Source organism: Atractosteus spatula, chromosome 3, assembly GCF_055471065.1.
Source record: "Atractosteus spatula isolate fAtrSpa1 chromosome 3, fAtrSpa1.hap1, whole genome shotgun sequence".
NCBI classification, from domain to species: domain Eukaryota; kingdom Metazoa; phylum Chordata; class Actinopteri; order Semionotiformes; family Lepisosteidae; genus Atractosteus; species Atractosteus spatula.
In genome coordinates, this window is record NC_142708.1 from 32155086 (window position 1) to 32166264 (window position 11179).

Sequence of the window (11179 nt, forward strand, 5' to 3'; positions counted from 1 at the left end):
AAAGTTCTCACTAAAAAGGAGTATGAAAGGATTATACCATTGATGTCCCTGAAGACATGTTCTCGTGTTCTTCAGTCTACTATGGCTTTGAGTTTAGCCAGGATGCTTTTAGAAAGCTCTCCGAGACCTTTATGCTTGTCAAGAACTGCTCACATATTTTTTAATAATTGTATGATGATTTTTGAGAAAAAACAAGTAAAGGATCATTGCATACTGGAAAAATGGGAAGGAGAAACATAAAATTTTGATTGGTGAACCTCCTACCGCTGCTTTAGAGCTGAAGCGTTGTGTTTCTCCCATGTATTTTTCAGCATTGAATTAACCTGTACATGTTCCTTTGCAGCCAAGCCACGCTGACTCAGCTCTCTGCTCTGATTATTGATGCCCCCCCCCCTTTGATTCTCCCCAAATCCAGGTGCACGGCCTGTACCGAACCACGGGAGCCAGCTTCGAGAAGGCTCAGCAGGAGTTTGCGACGGGAGTCATGGCAAACAAAACGGTCCAGACGGCGGCCGCCAACGCGGCCTCCAACGCGGCGCGCGGCGCTTTCAAGGGAGATCAAATCTGAGCAGACTGAACGCATTGACCTAACCCTCCCCCCCCCACTCATTACCGCAGCCACACTGCCCTCCTTCCATGCCTCCCTCTTCTGTTCAGTGTAGAGATGACTTCGCTTCCCTCTTGTTTATTTAACGTGCACTCCACTAGCGGACTCCAGCCCTTCCATGTCACTTAGCATGTCTGTAATCCGTCGTTCCCTTTAACGTATGTGCGCATGGGCTGAGAAACAGATGAACAAAGGCTTGTCAGTTTTAATGAAGTACATTAATTCATTTATGAGGTATATTTACTGACGTTTTGGGGTTTTTTATTTGCTCTTTGGGTTTTTGATTTACCCTGATTAGTAAATAGAGAATAGCAATAAGAGTCATGAATGGATGACAGGTTGCAGAAACTGTTGGGTGGTTTATCCAATTCATTTGCACAGCTGTAAAGCAGTAAGGAGGTGATGTGTCCAATAAGCCCTCACTTCCCATCTTCCTGTGCTTTTACTCTGACCTCCCCTATGAATGTGATACCATCTTCATGCTCCAGGTCTACCTTGAAGGTGATGCCCCATTATGTTGCTCAAATTCTTTCTTTCATCTTGAGATATTTCACTACATAATGTGCAGAACATTGAATTGTTCAAACTAATCAAACACTGTTGGTTCTTGGAGCTGAGCGGTCACTATGTCTCACTTGACAAACCAAAGTGTTGATGTTAGAGTGACTGTGCCCAGTCGGGCTGTACTGGTTTCATAAGTGATCCTGTTTCTGATATTTGAAACCCGGATTCACAGTCCCTGCCGTTCAGGCTTTTTACAAGGTCATCCACTCAGTGTTCTTCAGGTAATGTCTCTGTCTCATGGGTAAGAGATCCAGTTTTGATCATTATACTTCAGTTTAATCATCAGTTCATCACAAGAAGACGTACTCTAATGGCACAAGAAAATACACACCAATCTAGTGCTCGGCTGCATAGGATACAATGCAAGATACTTACCTCTTACTGCAACTTTTAAAGTGACATTTAAAATAAGACAATGCCTTGTACCTAATGAATGAAACACAACAAAATTTCCGTACAGAATGCAAGTATGTCACCACATTCATTGATCTTGTCATTGAAAAACAATGTAACAGTATACGTACTGTTGATACCATGTAATGCAACCTAAAATATTCACTAATAAAACTAATTGTGGGATAATATTCAGATTTATGCAGCTTTACTTATTTTACTTATGACGATCTATCACAGTGATAGTAACGTGATCCTTTTATCCCCTTGGGAAAATGGATCTAAGATGTATTGTTATAGTATGTGTGGGAGCAGAGCAAGAATCCAAAACATGCAGTGCTCCACCCACAGAGAAAAGATGCATGTACAGTAGGAGGCAACATGGCAACACTTTCAGTCTCAGCAATATTCAACCCCATTGTCAAGAAAAACTGTGGCTCGTATCGATCATTCACCAGAATGGTTCCATAGAGATCTGCCACATGGCACACATTATGATATGGCGTATCTGTTTGTTTTTTTTAAATACCATATTTGGGGAGCTGTCAGAAATGTGTGTTTTGATAATGTGTATTTTTATTTAGGCTTTGTTCACCTCTGAAAAGTGTCTGGAATGTTTGTAAGACTGGACGTTGTTCTCAGTCATCCCAAATACCTTTAATGTCTCTCATAAGATCCATTTTAAAATAATGTCATTCTAGTAGATTTCACAACACTGAATGTGTCTGAACATTTTCCTTCATACTGTGCAGAAAACAGCATGGTTCTTTGGACACTATAGAGACCAAGATGAAAGCCTTAATATAGATAGTGTTAGTTTTGAATATCACAAGTGATTAAATTACATGCTTGACTGAACTCAACTGATTAAAAGAATACATGCATACATTATCAATAACTCTTAAAACCTTACCAATCTGCCAACATTTACTGAGTTATTAGGTGCAATTGGAGAACTTGTGATATTTTCAGTATGAAATATGTCAATCACTAATGACTCGCATAAAAGGAGGATGTTCTTAAAGTCCAGTGATTTCACTTTTGTCATCTTTTTACTAATCTTGCTCTCATTTGAATAATTGTTTCATGATTGCTTTGCAAATAAAAGTGACTGCAGACATTGATGCTGGATTTGAAGAGACTCCTGCCTGTACTGTATGTCTTTTTCCTTTTTGGTTTTGGGATTTTAGAGTTTTATTTGGCCTGGTGTAGACATTCTAAGGTGGCTTTGCTCGAGGATTCTCTCAGCTTTTCCAGCTTATCTCCTCATGACTGTGCTCCTCGTGCAGCTTGTCTGTTCACTGCTGGCTTTTGGTGAGCGAATGCCATTGAGAGCTTGTTGCTGCCACTTTGAACTACCTTGTGTATAAAAAACAAAACAACTTGTAACATTATTTCTTTTTGTGAAATAAAACTTTTCTATCAAAATTCCATGTATATACACGCTTGTTAAAAAACAAAAGTTCACGTCCATCTGAATGAACTACCCCTGTCAATTCATACCAAGAGCTCACTCAAAAAGGGTAACTAAACCAGTAATACTCAGGATGTATATTTCAGATGCATGAACAATTACCTAATATTGCTTAGCTGGGCTTTGTGTTTTATTTTTATTCTAGCTTGCACATGAAAATAAATCAGGATAACAGCACTACAGTGGAATATAGTAGAGGAAATATTCCAGTTTAATGTGTTGGTATTCTGTGTTCTAGTGTCACACTGGTGTTACCTGTAACTTTTTTTTCAGTTTCTTCAAAGCTGTTGTGGTAAAATAGGAAAGTTCAAAAGGGTTATCTTTAAACATTGTATTTAATATTAGGTAGATTTGGGCAGAAGTAATTAAATTAAAATGCACATTTTTAATTTTGGTTCAGTCCATGAAAGATCTTTTGAAAATTCAAAGTAAGTTTAATCTGGGTTATTACTTTTTGTCATTTAGATACAAATTTCAGGGTGTACACTATTTCATTTGGTCTTCCTTCACAGTCTTCATGAATTATTCAGCTTAGGAGGGCTAAAATGTTTTCTTGTTTTGGTGAATTTATAAATTTCGTGTTTTTGTTTTTTCTCAGTATTTTTGTTTCTGAAAGGTGCATGATATGACATTTCTAGCCCTTCACAAATTTCACATGTACAGGTTTCTATTCGTTCTTCAGTGTTGGCTTGGCTGTTAAATACCTCAGCCATTCTGTAGTTTCGATTTTGGAAGTGAAATTCTGAGAAGTGTTTGTTTTCATTTCCAGATAAATTGATGCAAAGGAATAGAGAGTCAATGTAAAGTGTGTGGTGTCATGTTTACACCTGAAGTGTGACTTAATCTGTTATATAATAATAAATAGTAGTTCTGAATTGGAGTACAGTTGGACTGAAACAGCTAACATCATTGTGTGGTCTTTATTAGCATTTTAATTAACCCATGAAAAAGGTTTTAATCATTTATGTTAAATTCCAAAAGGCTGCACAATGTCTCAAGAATGTGTATGATTTTTATTTAACACTGATTTTTTTTAGGTTAGTTGGGCTTTTTTTCTCTCTGTAGTTCTGCGTGTGAGAGCATTTGCATTTGTTTAGCTACTGCAAGTTCGTTTTCCCTTTATAAACCAATTGTTCCTGAATGCAGAATGTTCCTGTTGCAGTATTTTTATTTTGTTTCAAACGGTTACACAATACCTGGTTCAAATCAAGTAATACGGATTTGAGAAAGTCGGTAGATTTGACTCATTGTGACTTTTTTTTCTTTGTCATAGGACAAACTGTGGCTTTAAGTTTTATTTTTCATCAGTGGAAAGGTGTGTAGTTTAAACACTGAAAAGAAAATGAGAATGGTCCGAACTTGGTCTGTGATTACAATTTATTTAAAATACTTTGAGGGATATTTGTATATTTTGTAAGATTGACAATTCGTCTGCCATTGTTCTGAATTTCATTGTACTGTATAAATTGCACTCTTTCTCCCTTTGTCGCATGTTGAATAGTTTGAGTTTTGTATATTTATTGTGTTAACACAAAGTCTCAAAAATAAAAAGCCAACTCCCTAACCTTCTCCCAATGTTAGCTTTTTCTGTAGCATAGATATGTATATTTTTCAAATTTCCAAAAGCCTGCCTGTGAGTTGTAATAGTGATGAAGCTTGAATCTTACATGTGTTTGCTGCAGTCGGAAGGCAGTGGATGCTGTACAGCTGTTTTGATTCCAGTTTTCTCAGGATGACTGTGAAGTACAGACATACCAGGACAGGCAGTCCAAGGTGCTGTTAGATATAGCATCCAGCTGCCAGCAGGGGTCTGTATGAGACAACAGAATTTTAATTTGTGCGTTGTACCACACCAGAAACATTCAGGTTCTGTATTTCACACTGAAGCTTGCCTTATAATGTGGTAAGAATCAGTCTTTTCTGTTGGCACCTCCTCTGCCCTTCACAATGAAAATGTCTCATGTTCTCACTGGTTACCTCATCTTTGCAAAAATGACCCTGACTGTATTTAACTGTAGTGTGATACATCTAGTATAGACAAAACAATTGTGAGTCATCATCAGTGACAAGATATAAGTGTAGTATTGGATGCAAATCCTGAATCCCAAGTTTGAGGTTAAATGTAGTCTGTGTTATTCTCTAGAAGCCTGAACTTTAAAATGTTAATATAAAGGTGCAATTGTTTCTGTATATGCATTTACACTTTTTTCTTACTTATGGGATTCGTTGTGCTTAGCTTTAAGACTATCTGATATGTGACATAACATTTTCCTTTTTTCCCCCTTTCTAACCTCGTGGTTATTGTTATGTAAAGGAACAAAATACTCTAGGTATGAAGAAGAATTTCCAAGTGTTGAGCAACAGTGATCACAAAGAATCTGAGTACACCTCTTAAGCAAAATATTCAACCAATCAAAAATTTTACTTCCCAAGCAGGCTGGCTGCTTCTTTTCTGAAACTTGAAAGATAAGGGAACAAAGAAATGAGCCATAGAAATGAGGGAGAATCCAGTCTGAGCCTCCTGAAGTAGATGTGCCTGTGAACTCTTGTCAATTCTGAGTTACTGAGGTGCTAGTCTTCAGTAATGTTCCTTGGCCAAACCTCTTCCAGCAGCATATCCTGTAATTATTGAGATATAGTTTGGACCAAGTGGGTATTTTGAGCAAGCAGCTATATCACCCTGCAACTCACAACTGACAGCCCACTGGAGCCAAGTAGGAGCGAGCCTGGTCTGGATGGAAGACCTCCTGGGAAAAACTAAGGTTGGTGCTGGAAGAGGTGTTAGTGGGGCCAGCAGGAGTTGCTCACCCTCTGGTGTGGGTCCTAATGCCCCTATATAGTGACGGGGAAACTACTGTAAAAAGGCACCGTCCTTCAGATGAGACATAAAACCAAGTTTCTGACACTGTAGTCATTAAACATATCAGTTAATTTCATGAAAAGTAGGGGTGTTACGCCAGTGTCCTGGCCATATTTCCACCTGGCCTTTAAAAAAATCAAGGCCTCCTAATAATCCCCAACTATGAATTGGCTTCATCACTCTGTTCTCCCCACTGATAGCTGATGTCTGGTGAGCATACTGACACACTATGGCTGCTGTCGTATCATCCAGGTGGGGCTGCACATTGGAGAAGGAGAGTCCCCATTACCTGTAAAGCACTTTGAGTGTGTGGAAAACTGCTATATAAGAGTAAGGATATTATTATTATTTCCAGATAGTGTTCTTCTCTGTGAGAAATGCCCAGGAGCTCCTCCCCTCTTCCAAATTGTTAAACCACCTGGCTCATCAGTTCTTACCATCTCAAGATGAAGTAGTGTGTACAACGAGTCAAAACAGCACTGTCGGCACCTTACGAACTATATTGAGACACCTTATGATCTTCATTTTTTAAATAAGTGGATTAGCCAGTTCTGTTTCACAACAGAAATTTGTACATGTACCTTTAGAAACTACAAATTAAGTGTGTCTTCCAAAGCATTTAACTTCATTAAGAATAGTAATAGCAGATTAAGTTCAGGGTAGAATGGTGGTACAGTAGTTAGCTTTGCTGCCTGGGATTCTATATACAGTACTGTAGGTGGGGTTTGTACTTTCTCCCCATGTTAGCATAGGTTTTCCCTGGGTGCTCCAGTTTCCTCCCACAGCCCAAAGACATACTGGTAGGTTAATTGGTTTCTGGGAAAACTAGCCCTGGTGTGAGTATGCGTGTCTATCTGCCCTGTGCTGGACTGGCATCCTAATCCATGGTGCACCCTGCCTTGCATCGGTTGCTTGCTGGAATAGGCTCCAGCTCTCTCATTCCCCTGAATTGTATGAAGCAGTTAGAAAATGGATTAATTGAGTTCTACCTGGAGGGTAAACATGAACATCTGCTCATTGAGTAATGCTAGTCCTGACCAGCACTCATTGTATGTTATACAGCATATTTAGGACCTTCAAATACCACCACCTTCTGCTTTGCAGAATCTGGTACCCCTGATTCTCCATGCTGTAGATCTGGTTCTGCAATCTAAACTGAATGTTTCATTGTAGGAGCCACTCTGTGATCGGGGGGACATTTGCATCCCCATAATTGGAAGGCTGCATGGGCTCATGGTATAACTCACAACCACACCTTATATTACTGTATATTTCAATGGATTTTAGCTATGTTGGCACAAATTCAATTAGCATGATGCATCATTCTGCAAAGCACTGGCTATAAGTCATCTAATGCTGCCTGGGGTAGAGAGGAGCTAGCTGTGAAATATTGTGGTAATGAAACATTGCTTTTTCAGTGCGTCGTCGCAGAGCAGAGCCGACTCCAACAGTCCCCTGGAGTATGATATGATTTCAGAGTCTGTGCTGTGTGGGTCAACGGGGCATTGTACTGATTGATACGCAAAATTAAAAGGCAGTGGTTTTAAATGGGTGCCTCTGTTCCCTTTTTTTTATTATGACTTCGAAGGGCCCAAATGCTAACCTGCAATTCAAAACACCCACTCTCTAGCTTTTCAATTTGGACTCCCAGAGAGATTGAGTCACAATTTAAGTGTTTGGTGCTTTACAGGGCATTCGTTTACATCGCAGACTACTGCATGTCTGGCGGTTCTAAATTGACAGAAGTCCTTGTTTGTACAAAAGGCAGGATACGTTAGGAATAGTTATGTGGCAATATAACCATCCTCTTGTATTCCACACACCCATCTCCCCTCAGTTATATTTTCTTCTTCTGTAAAGCTCTTTGAGAAGCCCCTTTGAAGGTACTATATAAAAGTAGTTCATTATTTATAATACTCAGCCCTGCATTACAAACCTCTAGTGAACAGATTTGAAAAATAGAAGAATTTCTATAGATTGTGTGCTGAAACTATTTACTAATAATTTTGATGAAAAGCATTGGTGTACAGTACCATGCAAAATCTGGCTGTTCAAACAGTATTTTTTTTCTTTCCCCTTGCTACAGGGATCTCAAAATATAACTCTTTTCCCGTTTTTTAGGCCTGATTTTTTTTCTCATTTATAAAAACTCTCAATTAAAGGTCCAACTCTTTGTCATCAACTTGCTGCTAGCATTTTGAAACTATTCTTGTTAATCATACAGATTTAAGTCAATGTGAACCAGCATTTAGACTAACTTCCTTCATGTACACATATTACTGTAGGTAATTGGAGTTGTTTTAGATGCAGTTTTTACATTTGTCCTTGGTAGGAATATTAGCTCAATTTAAAAACAGAACCAAGGAACCATTTTCCTCTCATCAGAGACACTCACAGGGAGGGAAACACTTTTTTTCTTTAATATAGACATCTACTTTAATATAGTTCAAGTAGGTAGCTGCATCAGCATGCACAGGCTGCATAGAAACAGTTTATTCTATGCTGAAAAGAAAAGAGACGGAGCATTTCTTCAGGTGTAGTACATCTTCATACAGTACCTGAAGAAGGCTCCATGGCCAAAACATTGTCTCTTTTCCTTTAAGCATGGAATAAACCTTTACCTGTTACTTCAATACAGTACTTATTGAGACAGCTCAATCACAGGATTAATTCTAAACTTGAGATTGGTAAGAATCCAAGTTATTGGATGCATGTGGATTCAAAACGGATTATTAAAAAAATAGAGGGTAGTGATGGAAACTTATTGAAGTGGGATGTTATAAATTGTTGTTAACCACAGGGACTTTTTTTTCTTATGTAGATGTCCCAAGATTGGTTTAGTTGATTTGATATATTTGCAAATGGTTCAAAATTGGCAAACCCGGTATCATAAAAAATAGTACAATAAGTAATAATAAGCATAAAATATCAATATTAGAAAGTGGATGACACAAGAGGTTACATACAGATAAGAAGAATGCTGCCTTTGAAGAAACATGGATCATGATATTATCAATGTGCTGTTAGTGGTAATGAAGGCCCAAGTGAAGCCTTAGCTTCCCTTAAAAAGCTTAAAACTTCATAACACTTAAAAGCAGGGAATATACGTGAAACGCCAATTTCCAACAATGCCTTTAGTCCTCGGCACCATTCTACAAAAATAATTTGCTGTAATGGAACATACTCAATAGAAAAGAACTGAATAATTCCCTGACTGGAAGGTAAGTCAAACATAAAATAATAAAAATAAAAATCATTCTTAACCTGGATGAGAAGATTTAAGGAAATTTTGATTAGGGAATTAAAAAGCCTGTAAGTCATTGACTGTGTTAATCCAATAAACCACTTCAGGCTCCACAAAGAAACCTAGCACAGCAGGAAACCAATTCAAAACACAAAAGAGGGGAAATGCCCATACTGTATACAAAGAGATGAGGGTTGGTTGTTAACACTATCTTCTAATCCAGTTTAATGGAATTCTTAAAACCTATGCTGACGAGACAAGCATTAGGCAGAATAGTCTTGTTGTAGCCTTTATGTTCGCAATTCCTTTTAGCTTTTGAAAACGTTTTGCTTAGGAGCACTCTGTCTTGGAAAACAGCCCACCGATTGAATCAAAAAAGCCTTTTAATCTGAGAATTGCACGTTTGCTCGTGTGGCTGTCTCATTGTCTTTCCTCAGTGGAATGTTTTGTCAGCATAGCAGCTACTCTCTGGTTAAAATGGAGGGCAACACGGAGGTATACAGTACTTATTATATGTCCCATTTTATAGAATTGTAAGACTGATGAGTAACTCTTTTAACCTTTTTTCCTGCATTCCTGTGATTCGGAAACATATTTGAAGACGTTATTTAAGCAGCAGTAGGATTTTTGGGGGGGTTTTCAGTTGAATGAATTTTAGCTTGAACTGCCTTTATCTTTTTTTAACACCTAGCTCAAGATCTACATCTGTTAATCTATCATCAGAAAGGGGTTATAACTCCTGGCAAGGGCTGCAGCAACCCAGAGCCTCTCCATTAACAAGCACTGAGCAGAAAACAGGACAAGATTCTCAACAGGATGTACACATTGCAGGGCACACATACAAGCACACAGTGACATTTAGTGATGTCAAGTACCATTATGGGAGAAAGCCAGAGCATACAGGGAGAACATGTTAACTCCACACAGAGGCACCCCACTCCAAAATCAAACCCAGGACCCCTCAGTTCTGAGGAAACAGTGCCACCATTATACCCTAAATGTTTCCACATTCATTTTTTTTCATTAATCTACCTCCCTTCGGTATCTAACATTTTATGTAAGAACCATAATTATGTAAGAAAAATATGTGAATCTTTGCGAACTGCATTATATTTATACTGTGTGGTCTTTGCCTGAAAGAAAGATATTTATATTTGACAGTTTTAGTTATCAGCACATTTCACATTTAAATACTTGAAGTTCTCAATATCTAGTTTCAACCACCAAATACATTTCTTAATAATTACTATGAAGATTTCTTGCCAGAGATTTTCCACTATGGTTAAAATAAATGGTCTGTTGTCATAAAGATTGAAAATGCAAATGTTATTGTTACTTCGTGTTCACTGCAAGTACCATTATGCTTTTTCTTTTCTCTGTTGTTACCACGTAACAACGCCAATTGCCACTGAGTGGTACTGTACATCTGATGTTGAGGAGATTTAAGTTATCCAATAATACGATCAAAGAGTCACACAGAGCTTAATCGTAATGTTAAAAAAACTCTAGTACTTTCACCACTTAATAGATATCAAAATGCTATTCTTCTAAAACAGATGAGAATATAAAAAGCTTAATGGACAGATACTGAAAAATAAAAAGGATGGATACATTTAATTTGAGTAATATGGTCCTATTACTGTGGTCAGAATGTGGTTGTAGAATAAAAAACAGTGGACTCACCCAGTTAGAGACATTTAACGAATGTGCTGTAGTTATGACTAATAGAAACGATTGAGCTGAAGTTATTCACCACACACAGTACAAATTAGTCAAATTCGCCAGCTGATGAAACATTACTCAAGCACCTTATCCTTCCCAAACAGACCAGAGGGGCCTGCTTAAAGTTAAAGACCTTTTTACTCTAAAGGGCCAGAAAAATGTTGATTTCAGATGTAGGAAATCTTTATCCTCACCAATTGTCAGTTCTAGCCTAAATAAAAGCATGAGCCTTTAACCCATCCTAGCAGTACACTAACCATAATTCTCAACATGTTACTTCATTTGAATTGGAAACAAAATGATGTGAAGACCACA

General features: G+C 38.0%; 1 protein-coding gene across 2 annotated transcripts in view; it reads left to right on the forward strand.

Annotated features, from left to right (window-relative positions):
- The window catches only part of scamp1 (secretory carrier membrane protein 1), a 49737-nt gene extending 45135 nt beyond the window's left edge, over positions 1–4602 (forward strand). For both annotated transcript variants that reach the window (XM_088910670.1, XM_088910672.1), the window contains one exon: positions 416–4602. In XM_088910670.1, the coding sequence (XP_088766796.1) occupies positions 416–568 (153 nt within the window). In that variant the 3' untranslated portion in view covers positions 569–4602. The remainder of the gene's footprint in view (positions 1–415) is intronic.
- Positions 4603–11179: the final 6577 nt, after the last annotated feature.